The following is an 18,906-nucleotide window of genomic DNA, read 5'->3' as shown; positions in this document are numbered from 1 at the left end:
CCGCGGCCCCGCCCCGGCCCGCTGGCCTCTCCCGCCGATGAGGTAATGCCGGGCTCCCATTGGTCGGGGGCGGCGGCGCCCCCGGAGCCCGAGAGGGCGCGATCGAGGCTATAACTCCGCGCACCGGCCCGCTGCAGCGCAGTTCAGCTCAGCTCGGCATCGCGCCCGTCAGCTGCTGGGACCCGCGGACCTGCCGTGCCCTCAGGCTTGCACCGTCCTGCCGAGCGAAGGCTGCGCTGCCGAGGCCAGCGAGAGACAGAGAGGGAGAGAGGGGGGCAGTGCAAGGAGGCAGGCAGGCAGGCAGGCAGGCAGGCAGGCAGGCAGGCAGGCGGTCGCGGCGCGCGGGCTGTTAGGAAGCGAGAATAAAGTCAGGCGAACAAAACAGCGGCTGCCCTCCTGCTCCGCAGAAGTGAGGAGGCACCTCGGGGGCAACATGACGGCGTGGCTGAGCTTCCTCGTCGTGTTCCTCTGCAGCTGGAGCCTGCGGGACTTGGTGGTGGAGGCTTGCACTTGCGTCCCCATCCACCCGCAGGACGCTTTCTGCAACTCCGATATCGGTAAGTGCCGCCGGTGCGAAGCCAGTGCCTCTAGAAAGTTCCGGGGGACCCTGAGGGGGTGCGGGCAGCAGTCGGGCTGTCACCACAAGTAAGCCTTCGTCCTGCGGGTGGCCCAGTGAACACGGAGGTGGGACGGGTTAAACCGGTAAGGTGTGACCCTGACCTTTCAAGATAGGTATGGCTCTGTAGCTGCCTCATTCGCCTGGGTTAGTAAGAGGAGAGACGTGTGGTGGCGGACCCCTGCCCAGCCCTCCTGAGGGGTGGCGGGGAGGGAGGCGTGCTGTGGCAGCAGGCTCTGTCCCACAGCAGTGGCGGCAGCCTCTCCAAGAAATACTTTCAAGAAAGCAGTAATTGAAAGAGTGGCTTGTTTCCTACAGTAAGACAAAAACACAATTGGAGGTGTGGGCAGCCAAAATTTCCTCCAAAACCTGGTGGCAAGTAATAGGAGGCAGGATTAGGATGAGTGCTCTCAAGCCAGAAAACCGCCTGTGGCAGTTGGTGTTGGAAGGTGCGGCTAACATAGGCTTGTGGTGCTGTCCCGGTAACTTCAGGAAGGGCTGGAGAAGCAGGTAACAAGTGTCTATGCTTTCTGCATGTTACGTTGTGATCTCTGGAGCTGTGGGAAGTGTATGAACATGCATGCTTTTTGGAAAGTTGAAATACTCTTGTTGGATCCTGGCTGATGTTCTTAGCTATGGGTTTTAGCATCCCTAGGGGTCTTTGCTACACTAACTTTAGATAGGGGACAAGGGGAACACCCAAAATCACAGAGGAGGAGGTAATGGAGACTCTGGTCTCAAGTTCTTTGGTGTGTTTGTAGCCGATGGTTAAGCAAATACGGTTGCTGCTTGGTAAGCGTCCTGTGGCAAAGTATATGAAATTAATTAGTGGTGTCTTTTGAGCTAATCACTGGACACATATCCACATAACAGTAAACACAGATTGTTATTTCAGCAGTCGTGAGTGGACTGCATGAGTGAAGTCTTCTCGCACGTCTGTGGATTGTCTTAGTAGCACAGTGTAAAAAGGGTTGGGGGACTTTACACTGCTGGTACCCACACAGTATTGACTCCAAACGGAGTCTGCAAAGAAATCCACCTGGCAACTGCTATGGAAGTCAAATAGAAAATAATTCTCACTGCAGCATAACACCCATTGCTATGAACCCTGCCAGTGGCTCTTTCAAGTAGCCAAGCTTGCTGGCAAAAAAATCTCTCTCTTGCCTTTAACTCTTCTACAGAAACTGCAGGTATGCCTGGTTATTCATGTCTAGTTTATATAGTGTATCTGCTCTTGAATGCCAAAAAAACCACTGCATGTTAAAAGTGCTGGGAAGGTTAGAGTTTGCTTCAGTGATGATAGCCTGGAAAATATTTATAAAATAGTTATACTGGGGAATTCTTCCAGGAAACTGCAGTATTCAAAGTTCTGTTGCCATTTTCATAGTTTGGATCAACAAGTGTGCCACCTAAGTGGCAGCTACCAGGGAGATTGTCCTTTCTGTGCAAGTGAGACTGGGAAACCATTTTTCCACAGCTAAAGCTGATGACAGCATGTGGTCTTCATTAGCTGCGTTTTGGGAGAAGGTCTACTTTCTTGCTCTGATTAGGTCATATTATACTAGATTAAGGGTAGTTTTCAGTTTAATTCAACTTCTTAAAATGGTGTTAAAAATAAATTTTTGTTATGAATACATACTGACTGTATATTTTTGCTAGACGCATAAGTGACTAGGAGTACGGTGAACGATGAAGTTTCATATAACAGTGCTCCTAAACTTGAGGGCACAGAGTTTTTCTGTTTTCTACTCTGATTTCTGGTTGAGTTCAAAGTAATCTCCTTCATCTCTCGTTTCTCTCTTCTGGTTTCTTTATTACATCCCATGCCTTGGCTTTGCTCTGAGACAGAGTAGTTCAAAAAGTTGATGTCAGCGGGGCTGTCATGCCTTCAGACATCACGATAAATGCAAAGGAGGAGAAGCAGAAGGGGAAAGAGCAACTCATTCTAGTAGATGACAAGTTTGGTTAAGACTGCAGTTCTGTGTGATGGGTAAAGTAAATCCTTACATTTGCTAGAACTGTCTGGAAAATGTGATGTTTCTGCAGGCTGATTTTAGTAAATGCAGGCTGATTTTAGTAAATGCTGTCATGCTCTTCATGCGCTGAAAGGGCAAAAAGCACACTGAAGCTTTCTGGCTCTGGAGGAGTTAATCATCTCCATGGAAACTGATGGCAGTGTACTAGAGCAGTGTTTAGACAGACTAAACTACACACTGGGTTATAAAACACATTGTGGGGAAGAAAGGGGCTTGGCAGAAAGTTTTTATTGCTCTTGAAACTCCTGACAATATACCAGCTCAAAAGGGAGGAGTCAATGCAATAAGGGCTGGAGCAAAAGAGATTTTTAAAATAGCTCCTAAAACAATACAAGAAATTAACTAGCTAGGTGGCAGCCTAGGAGAGGCTTTTCACCTTCAGAAGCACTGAATGTTGAAGAAGGAGAAAAAAACTTTTAGTTTAGTGTAATGCAAACTCTTACTGTTGGTCTTTCATGCCTAGCCAGTGAAGTCCTACTCTCAAGTTTATTCTCTTCTCCTTTAATTTGATCTCACTAGATATTTAATTTTTGATCTTCCTGTGGCTCAGTTCTGATACAGCCTCCCAACTCTGCAGTCATTAGAAGGCTTTAATCTTTACAGAAACAGACGCTCAAATAAACGCATTGGAAAGGGCAGTATTTCAATATGTACATCCTTTGAAAGTGAAGGTTGTGGTCTTCTAAAGGAAGCTTGGACTCCATACACAACAATATTTTTTTTTTTTTAATTAAAAAAAGGAGCGGGGGGGGGAGGGGGAAGAGAAACTACTGCCAGACTGGTCATAAGGGGTCTTTTCACTCAGTCTGAGTGTTCCAGCACGATGAATGGAGCAAAAGTGAAGAGGTGTGTCTCATCTGGCCTTCTGAGATCAATCAATAATAAAATTGCTGTATTAACTCTTGGCTTTCTTTCTTTAACTGGATCGATAAGTACCAGAACAGGCAGTACAGTAATTGGACAAACAGCAAGACAAACAGCAACTGCTATGACTTGCCATCTGAACTTTGCTTCCTCCACTCCTGCCCCCTGCCTATGACCCCTTCCAGATGCGAATATTTTTCTTTTGTTTGAATTAAGAGACCTTTTGAAAGAACAGACACCAGGCATGCTTTGTTCCATTGTGACAAAGCTGTGACATTTCCAGCTGGACATAGCTGACATGAAAAGGGCTTGTTTGTCCTTTTTTTTGCAGGAGCAGCAGGAACTTTTGAGCTTCGCTGCTGAATGTTGCATTCACAGGTTTGGAAAAACTCCTCCTGCCTGGCCCCCCTCTGCACCACCTCCCCTTCAAAAAAAAAAAAAAAAAAAAAAGTGAAATTCTAGGCTGGATTTTGACATATGAGTCTGCAAGTGATAAAGAAAGTACTTTGTCCACTTCACACCTCTCTCGCTTTCATCTCATGCATATACTTCAGAAAAGAGCTATGGCACTGCTAGCTGTCTCTTACCTAAGTTCAAAGGAGCTCGAAATAACATTCCTTTCTATAGTTTGTGTTGGGGGGAAGAAATATCTGTTTCAGCAAGGATGCCAGTGGGTAGTACCCCTCTCCATTCTAAATAACCTCACTCTTGGTGTCTTGGTGAGTTGGAATTGGCAAGCTTTGGGGAGATGAAGGTAAGCTCTCAGTGTCCCTTGGTGTTAAGGAAGCCATTCATTCCTCCATCCTGCTATACCCGTAGCGCTGAGTTCACACCACCTGCAGTGGCTAGCATCCTTTGAACTGAGAATGTGATATGGGAATAGCAAGAGACAGCAGAAAAGGAGGAAGCTCATGAATTTGTTTGGCCCAAAGTCTAAGCACCTAATCGAAAACTTGTCCTTTTTCTTTCACTGGTTTTCTTGAATTGATCATTCTACCTTCTCACTAATAAGGTAAAAGAGATAAGCAGAACAACTTCATCATACGTGAGATTTTGAACATGCATTCTTTGCCTTGACATAGACTCTGTAGTGAGGGCAAATGTGCTGCCTTATCCTTTAAGGCAGACATGTAAGGTCTGCCAAATTAATTAAAAAGTTAAAATAAACCAGCTCCAATTAGTTATTATACCAATCTTTGAGATTAATTTCAAACAAATTTATGGGCTACATGTTATTATAATGCTTGCAAAAGAGTTATGTCAACTTCAGAATCAGACTTCGTTGAGGAAGTAATGATGTGATTTCATTTTTAGACTGGACTTCCCTTTGAGGCATTTTAGAAGCAGGAAATCTGAGAAGTAAAGCTTAAAAATAAATAAATAAATAAAGTACTGCGAATTCCATTTTATGTGGGAAGAAATTGAGGGGATTTGTTTAACTTTTATGGAATTCCAATGTCCATGGTAAAAATGTAGTGAAAGAGGGTGTTCCTTGTGCCTGGTCGTGTCTGCTGACAGAAAGATGACCATTCTAAACAGAATTGTCCTATTTAATAGAAGTGGAAATAGAAGTTGGTTAGTTGTTGGTTTTGTTGGTTATTTGCAATTAAAGTCCATAGCAGAGTAGAAAAATCCCCTTTTGGGATCTGGAGTTTGTCACTTCTCCAAATGTGTGTATTAAAAAATTTGGTGGAAATTAGTGTTTGGAAGATGTACTGCAGAATGCTATATAAGACTCCTTTGGTATCTTGTTACTATTGCATCTGCTTACTCCAGATTTCCTGCAGGAAGTAACCCCACCAAGACCTCTGAGCTTGTGGAGAGCCAGATGTTCTAACCTTGAGTCTTAGAACTCCTTGCTTTATGTAGACACTTCTTTCATTCTTATTTTCACTGACTTCCCACCTGTTCTTGAGAACTCTTCAACTGCCAACTGCTCCTCTATTGTTTCTGGGAAGAAGTGGGCTGGTGGGAACATAGTTATGTACTGCCATATGCAGTACTAGCATTTTTAGCTTAGCAAAAGTTTTCATCTGGGGTGAGGAAGGGCCCGCTTTGTTCATGTCTGTTATTCAGGATGAGCAGATTTGGTTACCATACAAGTGGCACAAGGTGACACATTCCTTCTCAGCTTCATCAGTGGACTTCATATTTTACAAGACACGAAATACAGTTAGTCCTGGCCTTTCAGAGTCTCTTAGATATGGCAACTGGATTGGCATCTGATGAAATGGATCTCTGTACTCATGCCTAATCCCACTGACAGTCATGGTGTCTGGGACCAAGAATCTTTAGTAGGAGCACTCAGCGAGTCACCTTGGCCTTAATTGGATGTTAAAGCTATTAATCTGAAAACTCAGTTTTTTGATGTAATAGTGTTGTCTGAGGTCATACTTCTTTTTCCTCACAGCTCCAATACCATGTGGTGCTCTTATGTAGCCCAACCAAGCACATGTCACTGAAGAAAAGAGCCTGTTTGCTCTGGGCAGGAAGTCTTGTCATTAAATGAAACTTCCACCGGCTGTTCGCAGGAAGTTCGTAAGAGCTAGTAAACTTGAGATGGCAGCTTGATTTGAGCTAGCAGGCAAGGCCATACATGCTGTGCTTGCCAGCTCTGAACCAGACAAAGCTGAAGGACTAATTTCAGTCCTAATAATGTCTGGAGTGCATGTGGTTGAGTTTCCTTTTAATGATGAGATTTTTTTTTTTTTGGTTCAAGATGAAGAGGCTTTTGCTCTGATGTGCTCCTTATTGCTTTAGACTTTCAGGGTATGATTCTTTCACATGATGCTTTCACATGGAGGCAACTTAAATGATACTGGTGAAATAATAGTAGTGTAAAAGATAAGAGAGGAAAATTTGGCCTTCAAGCACCAATTAGTTAAGCAAATGCAGAGCTCATTAAACTTTAAGGCCTAGCATAGCTCATCTAAACCTCTGAAGAACCTCCACATGTGACACTTGAAATTTTACTGGTGTAACTTTAATGGACTGTTACTGCTCTTTAAGCTAACTACACCTTACATAGACTTCTCTGAGACAAGGTTGATCAGGGCAGCTGACTATATTTGGAACTGTTGCAAGACTCTCTTAACTTTTCCTCAGCTTTGTGGCACTGAACGCTTCTTGCAAATGGCTGAGCTGAAGGTCAACCTCTTTAGTACCCCTCTGTGTTTAAGCACTTGGTGCACAGAGGAGGGAGGCACGCTACTGGGGCTTTATTAAAACCCAGCGTGCTTCCTCTAAAGCAGATACCTGAAAGAGCACGCCAAAATTATCAGTGCTCTGTCCACTGGTAACTGCTACCAGTGTTATTTGCCCGTAGTGGGCTACGTCCTTCTTTAAAACCAGGGTTAAACTGGATTTGCTTTGGAATAACTTGAGAAAAGAATGTTTACCAGTGAATTTCAAATTTCTGTTGTTTGAAAGTATTAGGCTGGTGCTGGGCCTGAGATAAATGAGACCAGGGTGGGTTATATGGATTTATATTCTCTTACGGTAGATCTAAAATCTGGCTCAGTTATCAATATGGACAGGAAATACTGGACCAGCCTTATAACTTGTGTAAAGCAGGTGCAGTGCCACTGGTCTCAGCAGTATTTTACCATCTTGTATCAGAGTTGGATTTGACTCGATGGTTTCAGGTTTCTAAGAGGAATGTTACAAACACTAGAGCTTAAAACTATTGTTAAAAAAAAAGTTAACCTTTTACTGTAATGTGAAGTAGTTCTCTTGAGTGAACAGAGTGAAGATTTAGTTCATTAACTGACAATGTCTAATAACATAAAAATGCAAGTAGTTTTACACAACCCTGATTATTTTATTTATTAAACGTTTCTGCCAGCTAAAAAAGATTCTGTGAGTCTTTAGGAAACAAGATAGAAGTCTCTTGAGTTGCGTGCTGGTAAAGTAAATGTTGAGTACGAGTAGTCCAAATTCCTACTAATGTTTTAGAAGACCTTTCCAAAGGGCAGTTTCAGCCCTTAGAAACAGTATACAGAAAATAAAACTCAAGTTAAATAGCAGGGACGCATATGCAAAAAATAACATCAAACCTCATCAAATATCAGCAACAGCTTGCCTGAGATGCAGAATCTCATTTTTATCTTAGGATAAGATAGGGTGGTGATTTGGGGTATCCTTCCTGGGACTGAAATGTGCCAGGAAGCAGAAGAGAGCAGTGCGTGGGGAAGAAGACCGGCTTGGCTGAACAGAGAGTTTTGGCTGGAACTCAGGGAAAGAAAAGAGAGTGTATGACCTTTGGAAGAAGGGGCAGGCAACTCAGGAGGACTACAATGATGATGTGAGGTTATGCAGGGAGAAAATTAGAAGGGTCAAAGCCCAACTAGAATTTAGTCTGGCTACTGCCGTAAAAGACAATAAAAAATGTTTCTATAAATACACTAGCAACAAAAGGAGGGCTAAGGAGAATCTGCATCCTTTATTGGATGTAGGGGGAAACATAGTGACAAAGGATGAGGAAAAGGCTGAGGTACTTAAGGCCTTCTTTGCCTCAGTCTTTAATGGTAAGACCAGTTGTTCTCCAGGTACCCAGCCTCCTGAGCTGGAAGACAGGGACAGGGAGCAGAATGAAGCCCCCATAATCCAAGGGGAAATGGTTAGCGACCTGCCACACCACTTAGATACACACAAGTCTATGGGGCTGGATGGGATCCAGCCAAGGGTAGTGAGGGAGCTGGCAGAAGTGCTCACCAAGCCACTTTCAATCCTTTATGAGCAGTGCTGGCTAACTGGGGAGGTCCCAGTTGACTGGAGGTTAGCAAATTCTACAAGAAGGGCTGGAACGAGGATCCGGGGAACTACAGGCCTGTCAGTCTGACCTCGGTGCCGGGGAAGGATATGGAGCAGATCACCTTGAGAGCCATCATGTGGCACATACAGGACAACCAGGTGATCAGGCCCAGTCAACATGGGTTTATGAAAGGCAGGTCCTGCTTGAGTCACCTGATTGCCTCCTGTGACCAGGTGACCCGCTTAGTGGATGAGGATGAGGAAAGGCTGTGGATGTTTTTTACCTAGACTTGAGTAAAGCCTTTGACACCATTTCCCACATTCTCCATTCTCCTGGAGAAACTGGCTGCTCACAGCTTGGACAGGTGTACTCTTCGCTGGGTAAAAAACTGGCTGGATGGCCGGACCCAAAGAGTTGTGGTGAATGGAGTTAAATCCAATTGGCGGTGGGTCACAAGTGGTGTTCCCTCAGTAGTGGCTCAGTATTGGGGTGGGAGGGTTGATCTGCTCGAGGGTAGGAAGGCTCTGCAGAGGGATCTGGACAGGCTGGATCAATGGCTGAGGCCAACTGTATGAGATTCAACGAGACGAAGTGCCAGTTCCTGCACTTGGGTCACAACAACCCCATGCAACGCTACAGGCTTGGGGAAGAGTGGCTGGAAAGCTGCCCAGAGGAAAAGGACCTGGGGGTGTTGGTCGACAGCCAGCTGAATATGAGCCAGCAGTGTGCCCAGGTGGCCAAGAAGGCCAATGGCATCCTGGCCTGTATCAGAAATAGTGTGGCCAGCAGGAGTAGGGAAGTGATCATTCCCCTGTACTCAGCACTGGTGAGGCTGCACCTTTAATACTGTTTTGGGCCCCTCACTGCAAGAAGAACATTGAGGTGCTGGAGCACATCCAAAGAAGGGCAACGAAGCTGCTGAAGGGTCTAGAGCACAAGTCTTATGAGGAGCGGCTGAGGGAACTGGGGTTGTTTAGCCTGAAGAAAAGGAGGCTCAGGGGAGACCTTATCGCTTTCTACAACTACCTGAAGGGAGGTTGTAGCGAGGTGGGTGTTGGTCTCTTCTCCCAAGTAACAAGCAATAGGATGAGAGGAAATGGCCTCAAGTTGTGCCAGGGGAGGTTTAGATTGGATATTAGGAAAAAATCTCTTCACCGAAAGGGTTGTCAAGCATTGGAACAGGCTGCCCAGGGAAGTGGTGGAGTCACGATCCCTAGAGGTATTTAAAAGACATATAGGTGTGGTGCTTAGGGACATGGTTTAGTGGTGGACTTGGCAGTGCTAGGTTAACGGTTGGACTCGATCTTAAAGATGTTTTCTAACCTAAACGATTCGATCATTCTGTGATTGAGGAGAATGCTGGGGAGGCCATTGTCAACTTGTGGGTAAGGTCTTGGGTTGTGCTAGTGGGGAACTAGTGGTCTGTGTCAGTGGGCTCAGCTCTGAAAACTTCCATCTTTGTTACAGGTGGGGGAAGAGGATGATCACAGCAATATGCTCAATGGGAGACTTTTAATGGGAGAAGGTAGTTAGGAGCTGTAGGAGTGGCCAAGGCCCTTCAAAGACTCATCTCTGAGTATAAGGAGGAGAGAAGGATTACTGGAGAAGGGAGAGATATTGTACGGAAGCACTGGTGAAGAACTAGGTACAGGCTGGTCAAGCCAAGAAGAATCATTAGCTGTGACACATGACAGGCCACCCCATCTGAAACTATGTGGGTCATGCCCAATGTGAATCTAATCCATCCAGGAGAGTGAATGGATACTGTGGCTTCAGGGAACACTTAAGTAGGAGAACCCATATAAAACAATCTGATGCTCTACTGGTTGATCTCTAACAGCCTATAGCATGTTTGTTTCTGACTGGCAATCAAGGCTTAGGCTTTGAAAAAGCCTGGCTGCGTGGACTGGCCAGGGACAGAGCACATGCACTTTACTCTATCTGGACTCTAGCCAAGCTGTTGCCTTCCTCCATTCAGATGAATGGAAAGTTCCTTCAAACAGCCCTTCAAGAAGTGCAAGTTGCAGGGCTTGAGCTCCTTTTATTTTCACCAGGTGAGTTATAAGGAAAATACAGCTTAGCTGGAAAATGATGCAGATTGCGCAGCAGGAGAAGCAGATGAAATTAAACCAGATGTACTACTGTCGAAAGGTACTTTTGATATACATGAAGTAGTAACCTGACCCACTGCAGTCAGGAGGTAAAAGGAGAGCATGCAATCAGCAAAGCCAGAGCCATCATTGTTCAACACCTATTTGTTATTGATTCTGGACAAAAATACACACTAATCAAAAATTCACAATCTTCCTTAGTTACCCATCTATTGTATCAGAGCATTGTAATCCTGCTGGTTCTTAAGAGCTTAAAACTGGGTTATTGGGGGGGTAAAGAAAGGTATGTGAAAGGGCCCAAGGATGAAAAAGAGACCCCATAGATTTTTCCCTTCTTAGTTCCTTGATTTTGACATGAAAAGACCCAGGTTTCTGCTGGCCTGCACGATCACTGGTACTTTAGCAAAGTGGATATAACTTGCACCAAATTTGCACAATGCTTTCACAGATAGTAATGGCTACACCAGGTGCAACAGCATGAAGGTAACACATTATTACTTCTTGCTCCCTGGTGGTTCATTAAAAAAAACAAATCCCACAACAGCATGTAAGAAACAGAAGTACTTCTATTCCACAGGGCCATGTTCAAAATGATCCAAGCTCCTGCTGGCCTAGACTGAAGGACATGAATTTTAACTCCCTTATGCTGTATTGTAATTACAGTATGGGGACTTCAACATCTGTTTCCTTTTCTCCATGTTTCCCTCTGTATTGGGTGTTACTGCAGTGCAGCCTGCAGGGAGTCCTGCTGGCATTATGTTAGTCTGTTAATTTTCTATAGAAGAGCACTGGAGCATTTGTTCAGACAACGGGTTCGGTCTCTCATGCTCAGTGAATACATGAACAAGCAGAGATCTTGCTCCTCTGATGTTTAATCAGCCCTCTCAAATTTCTTGGATCAGCTGTAAATAGGAAGCTCTCCCCCTAGTGAGCAGGTTTTGGTGGTGGTCTCCAAACAGTTAAAATATAAGGGAAAAAATGTGCTTGCTTGTACCAAGACAGGAAAACCACAGAATGGAAAACTTCCACTTGACTTCGAAAGACAGGAAATGGCTGATGTTGGAAAGGCAACAGGTAGAGGAGGAGAGAGCCAGAGAATATCTGTAGAAAACCAGCTATTCCTCGGACACTTCTCCTTCACCTCCGTGTTCTTTTGGGGGAAGGAGTTCCAGGCTGGCCCCACTGTTCCAAGCCCTTTATACACTTTCCAAACGCCTGCCCCAGTTTCCTACTTCCTGCCTCTTCTGACACTGCTATAAAAATCCTGCCTGCCTTTCATAGGTCTGGAGAAATGCACATTGCAGATTAAAGGGGGTTGAGGTGACAGTATGAAACAGCCTTTAGACCTGTTCTTGTAAAGTGTGAGGTTGCTGGGTCCAGTGCTTTAAATTTCCCCGGGAAAATGGGGGGAGTCCTTTAAGAGTGAAACAGTTTCCCTGTTTATCATACTCACCTCTGGACTAGGATACATGGGCCTGTTTCTGAGTAAATAATTTCCTCCAATAAATAGTATACTACATATGGTGCAGAGCTAAAAGCTGAAAAATTTCTGGTATTTGGGAGAAGGGAGGGTGGGGAAAAGAGGTTTAGGAAGGAACAGGAGACACTAGTCAGGGGACCACACTACATGGAAAAGTATAGCACTTGCAGTAATGAATACCTTAAATGCACTGGTGAAGAGGATCAGTCCGAGAGGAAATAAAACAGCAAAGTGACCCCTGGGGCACTTAAGTAGCCATCATGTACTTCAATAGCCACAAAATACAGGGCCCTCCCTTAGCATCCCACAGGGCAAAAATCACAAACCCAGAGAAGCGTGGGAAGACAAGAGCAGCAGTTCCGTGCAAGAGCCTCAGTATTGCAAAAGATTGTGCTGGAGGTAAGGGCAGGATGAGTTCTTAAGCCCTTTGTTTGACTTCTCTAAATATGAAGAGCAGCACCTGTCCTTCTTTTCTTTTTTCTTTTTCTTTTCTTTTTTTTTCCCCAAGGGGGTGGGGGATTAAGGATTTAGTTGGTTATTTCCTTAGAGGATCAAGATAAAAAGGAGACTCCAATAAGTCTGTTTCCATCTTCTCTACAGACAGTATATTTTCAATAGAATTAAGCAGCTGTCCTGCTTTTCCCCCCGCTGTGTAACAGTTTGCAGCTTTACAGAGAAGCACAGAAATAGAGGATTCCACAATATAAGACAGAACTCCTAGGTGGCACTTTAAGAGACCCCAAATTATCACAGGAAGGTTTTAATGGAATATTAGCCATTCAGAGAGAAACTTGACTAGACCTGGTGGCAAACAGCCAATGAGCCTTATCAGTATATTGCCTCTAACACTTCTACTTTGGAACAAGCACTCTGCAGCAGAACCTGTGATAGTGAGTCATATGCATCATCCAGCTAGGCTGGAGTTCTGATGCTGATAAAATATACCTCCCAGAAGCGTATGTGGGATAGTCTAACTTTCCCATAGCCCCCTTCTGTGGCTGTCATCCTAATTCCTCGTAGTTAGAGATAGATTGATTCAAACACTGCAGTTTTAAGTTCCTTCCAAAATTCTTTAAAGGCATTTGTTATTTTAACTTCGGAGAGTCTATTTGTGTTATCAGTATGAACGTCTAATCTACCTCCCACATGCATTTAAAATTGCAGCTATTTCTTACGTTTCCCAGTGTATTCTGCTTTACTCTTCTTTTCTTTGACTGGGAGGCCAACAGGATGGGAATCATGTATTTACTCATATTTTGTTCTGAGGATTCTCCTGACGCCAAATAATTACAGGACTATAAAGCTAGGACTAACAAATCCTTGTGTTACGGAGCCCTACATCCCTCTGTTGTGTGATTTAGCAGGAGCCTGCTGGAGTAGCACTGCCAGCTTGATCCCAAGGAGAGTTGTCCTTTCCAACAGACTGACTCTTTTGAAAAAACAGCAAGCGAAGTGGGAAGCAGGTCCTTACTGGCCTTTATTCCTATGCCATGTTTAAATTGGTTGAAGAAATAATGTGGATTGAAAAAAGCAGACGATACCTGTGTATTTGGCTGGATGGGAAACAAAGCTTTCACTAGTACCGGAAAGTTTTCAAGCCAATAGGTTCCTTCCTGTCAGTGCAAGATCTTGTGTTTGTTTCTGAATGCCCTTCTCTCATACTGATTTCCTCCAGTACTAATGGCTGTTGGAAGAGGTAGGGTAAAGGAAAGCACTGGGTCTTTCTTTCCCTCCTGTCTCAGAAACTGTTTTCCTGTTTGTCTTTTATGCAGTATGACAGCTTGGGCCATTGACATGAGCTTTGTCCTTTGTGCTGTTCAAAGCTCCCCTCTTTTGAATTTGACAACATTGCTTACACACATCCTGACTAGGCAGCCTTTTTGTCAGAAGGATAGGAGAGCGAACAGAACAGGGTCTTAGGGTGTTAGTTGTCTTGGCACACCTGGGGGTTCACATTTTTGTGCAGGATCTATATTTGTTCATCAAGCCATCATGAGGTCAGCACATGGCAGAGTTCCTTCCAGCATGTATTCGTCAATATATATGTGTACTAACACGGAAGTATTGATGGAAGTTGTTATTGAAAGATCATTTGTGGTGGTGCTTTGAGGCAGCACCACCAGGTTACACTAAAGAAAAATATGGAAAAGGCAGTTTTTGTTCCAAAAAGTACCCAGAGTCCTGAATGGGAGGGAAAGAATTCAAAGGAGTTTTCCAAAAGGAGCTGCTTAGTCCACTTGGACTTCCTTCTCTGATGAAATCCATCAGAGCTCCCAGCAGTCATCTTAACTTGGGCAATTAGAACCGAAATGCTGATGCATGTTGTTTCCCCTCTGAATTTTGGACTGTATCTCTTTATTCTATTTTTTCCTCATGAGAACATCTCCGCTACAGTTGCTGCAACAGCTGTATTGTCATAAACATACTGAAATTCAGTAATGTGGATGAGTGTACACTGGAATCAACAGAGCTATAATGGTTAAAATAAAAAAGAAAACACCTCGTTCTTGTATTCCCAGAGTAATTTCCCTTGGCAAAGACCAAGCATTGAATGGAACTATACACTCATGAGCTAGCTACGTGTTTGCCTGCCAATTTAATAGCAAAAGCAAGCAGGATCTGTGTTCCTTTCACCCAGAAAAGGAAAACTACGTTTTGGTGAGATTTCACTGTAATGGTAGTGGTTTCAGCCCCATTTGGTTTGGCAGCAAAGCTACAGGTGACAGGACCAGGCAATGCCAGTCTGCTTTCTGTAGAAGCAGTAATGCTTCAACTATTCAAGGTTGTATTTCTTCCCTGCCCTGTTTGGAAGGTGGCAGAAGAATCCTTACTTGTCTTGGTGCATTTTCACTAAAATCCTGTACCAGAAAATGTTACTGCAAACTGTGGCAATAAGAATGTAATCTGTGGCTGTTTTGCATAGTTGGATAATTTGTTGGTTTTGTTTTTAAGCCAACTTGTGACTCTCTGAGGCTAGTACTGTTCCAAACCTTATTAATAGCAGTCCTTGTCATTTTAGAGGTTTTTATCTTTTCATTATTATTCATACATGCTCATTTCTGGATTTGCTAATGCATACTTGCACTTCCTCAGCTTCCTTGCTTGTGGAAGGAAGCAGTGGAAGGAACAGTGTGCACCAATAGCCTGGTTTTGTTAACTGGGGTTCTGCTTATCCCACAGAATATTAGAAGCAGAGATGAAACTATACATTGGTAAGCCACACCTCTGATTTTTCTCAGGGGAAAAAAGATGTGTAACTATTAGTTGGTATATTAAGTGTGTAATTAAGCGGTTCCAAGGGGATGAACAACTGCTATTCAGAGGGATTGCCTTTGTGCTTCTGTCGTCTTCTCAGAGCTACAACAGTTCAGTGTTCTTGACTCAAACTGTTTCCCTTGGGGTAGTGGAAAATCAGAGCGGAGCAAGGCTGCTGAAAATCCAGGCTTAGACGTGTGCCTCGTGTGCGTGTGTGTACATCTTACAGTTCAGTGATGACCCTGATGACTTCTTGAACTTTTAATGACAATGCAGCTGCCTGTTCATGGTGCTAATTAACCCAAAAGCTGATTCCTCCCTCCCCCTCGTTATCCATTCTGTGAATGAGATGTGAAAACAAGACGACGACTTTTCCCGTGCCCTTAGGGCTGTCTGAGCCTGGCAGCAGTGACCCTGCTTGAGTGGAACTGAAAGAGCTGCTGCGCAATGGCCCATACTCCTTTTTAATGGGTTATTAAAATTCCACCTTCTCCCCCTCCCTCCAGTCCTGTTACAGTTTGGATTGAAGGCACTTAGGGGAAAACAGCTGCAGGAATAACTTTCCCTCTTTTCTTTCGGAAAGGCAGAGACAGCTGTTATGTTCGTAAGTCTAGGGACTCCACCACTACTTATTTAGGGCCTGATCCCGCTCCGGTTAAAATCGGTGGAAAGATTCCCACTGGGTTCAACAGGCAGTTGAAGGAAGCAGCTTCAGGAAGCAGCCTGCAATCAAACAATACTGCTTCAAAATGTTGGAAACGGCTAGAAAGGAAAAAGAGAGTAGGAAGGCATTTGTCACAGCGTTGACTTGCTGACTTGCCTGCAGTCTCAAAGTACAAGCACTCAGCAGGCCAATGTTTTACTTGAGGAACAGGTTAAATTAATGTGTTTGTGGTATCTAAGTCGCTTTTTAAAGATAGCTCTAGTATGTCTACGTTCATTTACAGTCTGTGGTATTGACGGACTTTTATTGGCACAGTGAATTAAAGGACTGATCTCTGATGTTGAATGCTTATTTTAGTTTAGATACTCTTTGAGATCATAGGGGATAATGACTGACTTATTGCAATGATGCCAGTTCTCAGCACCTGCAGCTTTTCTTGACATGAATTTACTTGCTGCTTCTGAAAAATGAAGGGAAAATAGAATTTACTCTTGCTTCTGCCATTACAGCTTGTTGTTGTCACCTCTGATTTATACAGTGAAAGAGGAGTCTAGAAACTTGTTGGAGAGGGTCAGAATTTCTGTTGCATAGAGAATTTTGAAATGGTGGAAATTTATTCAATCTGAAATGTGAGGGAAGATGAAAATATCAGGGTCTTCAGCATGGAATTTTCTGGAAAAAGTGATTCTGATGCATCTGAATCTAATATTTTGAAGGGTTAATTCAAAATGTCCATTTTGAATGAAGGTGTCATCTCACATCAACATTTAGACTTCAAGTGCAGTTGAAGAGTAATGCAGATTCAGGATGAAAATAGGTCTCAGTTTTTATGAGAAGAAAAATAAAAATGAATTTTGCTGAAGTTGATGCTTTCCTTAGAAATTTGTGACTTAAGTAAAACCATATTTCCTGACAAGAAAAAGCATTTCCAGAAACATTTCTACCAGTCCTATCCCTGGTGGTTTAATAGTAACAGCCTCCCCTTCTGGAAGTGCTGATTTTGATCAGATTACATGCTATCTCTTAAGCTGGGAGATATTCCAGTTCATTAGTCCTCTGGGGTTTATAGTTAGCTTTTTCTGAATGCTGAGAACTCCCTTTAAAACACCAATCTACATACCCTTCGCTTGCTCCAGTCCTAGGCAATGGGCAGTTCTCCTTGGGTTTCCTGCATTAATGAATAAACAAGTTTGTGGTTGTGCTGCTGCCACTGGACTGAGACGAGGTATTTCCCCTTGTGTTTCTGTTAGTTCCTTCCCTGTTAATGTTTAAATATGCTTACACCTGTGTTCCAGGTGCGAGCTTAACTGGAGCCCTGAAAAGCTGGCTCTTGGGAGGGTGGTTCATTACTTTGCCAAAGTAGTCCTGTTACAGCAATGTCTCAGGAGACCTAGACAGGCAGGAAGCAGTCAAGCTCGGTGTACACCCTGGAAATGATTACCCTTATCTGTAAACATTCAGCAATGCAGTGTCCAGAGAACTTCTGCCTCCCAAAACAGTTAATGGGCCTTAGAGCATTCAGAAATAACAATCAACTGTGCCAGGGTGGCTGTGAAATGACTATCCAACCATGTCTTGTGACCTTTTGTTTTTTTTCTAAAAAGTTACAAGGACACCTAAGAAGTGATACCAGAATGCAGGCTTACCTCCCCCAAATTGGAACTTTGTGAAGTTTTTTGGTGAGAATACTTTACGAAGCTCTCAAACTCCAGTAGCACAGATGAGCTAACTGACTGGTAGGTTCACTTTAAGAAGATCTCCATCAGATTCGTATGGTCAGACTTGAGAATTTCCATATAAAACCCACTAATTAGCAATACTGACTAGGAATAAAACAGGATGAGTTAGTCTTGGATTTGTATAAATATCTGTTCTGCAAAAAAAAAAAAAAATCAACAATTGGTGGCAGACAGGCACTGCTAACCAGTGTGTTCTCTGTGCTTACAGAAGTCTAGCTAAGAGTCATATCTCATTAATATTTCATTGGGAGCATGGGGATGCATATGAGCATCTAAGTAATGACACACAACTTCTGGAAATCTGTTCTGATTATGGCCTACTGGGCTGTTCATGAACATGAAATTTTGATGAAAAGTTTGTATGAAGGAAATTTGGGTAATAAAAGAACAAGATGGTTATACTGTTTCTTTCTCCACTGCAGTTTCTATGGAACAACTTTGGCTGGTCTGTCAGTAAGACACTCAGGGAGTTTCTGAGAAACTGTTTGAAGAACAAAGGTAACTGACCAGTGTCCGCCTACCCTTTCTGTGGTCAGTGCTCTGTGTCATTGCACAGGGAAGGTCCTCTGTCTTCAGAGCCAGAAGATGTACAGTGTGCAGTATTTATGTTACGCATGTAAAGAGTTGTTGCTTGTAAATGTTCTTAGACTTCCAGGTCTTCTCATTATCTCTTTCATGAGATGTCTCATATCACTCCCTTTTTTTTTTTTTTTTTTAAAACCTTAATCCTACAACAAATCAACGCTGAGTTCTTCTGGCCTTTGAAGGTCCAAAATGAAGGATGATGTTTTGGAACACAGTTATGACAGGGCACTACATGGGATCCTGGAAAGTTCTGGGTAGGTGGGCAAATTGATCAGTGTGAGGTTTGCCCTGATGTTGTCCTGAGCTTGACCTGTAGTCTGACTGGGAATTGTGGTACATGAGGCTGATTCAGGGCTCAGGGAGGTTTTCCACTTGCTTTAATGAACACTGAATCAGGATCCGAGTGCTACACCTAAATCTTTACATGGTGCTCAGACTCCAGGGTAAAATTCTTCATGTAGCTGGGCTCAGCTACATGGTATTAATGACTGTGGTTACATAATAGACATTCATAAAATGGGCAATTAGTAAATTCCTTAAGTGTTTTGATAAACCAGAACTGTGTCATGGACGTATCCAGTGTATGTGAACAGTCTGCAGAGGCTGTTCAGAGCTTCTGAACAATTTATAATGGCTCAAGAATGTAGGCAAAGGTACCGGCTTCTAACAGGAGAAATTGTTTGAATGCACGAATAATTCCAGGGTCAGGCAAACCTAATACTAGGTCCTGTCAGGTCCAGTGCAAATAGGAACGGCAGAGCTGCACATATAGGCCTGACCTGGTTAAGTATGTGTACCTCTTT

At 43.6% G+C, this 18,906-nt stretch overlaps 2 protein-coding genes across 2 annotated transcripts in view; one reads left to right on the top strand and one right to left on the bottom strand.

The window, feature by feature from the left end:
* The window catches only part of SYN3 (synapsin III), a 203,166-nt gene that overhangs the window by 90,270 nt on the left and 93,990 nt on the right, over nt 1-18,906 (bottom strand). The window lies entirely within an intron of this gene.
* TIMP3 (TIMP metallopeptidase inhibitor 3) overlaps nt 106-18,906 on the top strand; it is a 41,559-nt gene continuing 22,758 nt past the window's right edge. The window contains exon 1 of the mRNA XM_075156541.1: nt 106-557. Within this exon, the coding sequence (XP_075012642.1) occupies nt 434-557 (124 nt within the window). The 5' untranslated portion in view covers nt 106-433. The remainder of the gene's footprint in view (nt 558-18,906) is intronic.

This window comes from Calonectris borealis, chromosome 1 (genome assembly GCF_964195595.1).
Source record: "Calonectris borealis chromosome 1, bCalBor7.hap1.2, whole genome shotgun sequence".
Lineage (NCBI taxonomy): Eukaryota > Metazoa > Chordata > Aves > Procellariiformes > Procellariidae > Calonectris > Calonectris borealis.
Note: the sequence above shows the minus strand (reverse complement) of the source record. Positions and strands in the feature narration are given on the sequence as shown.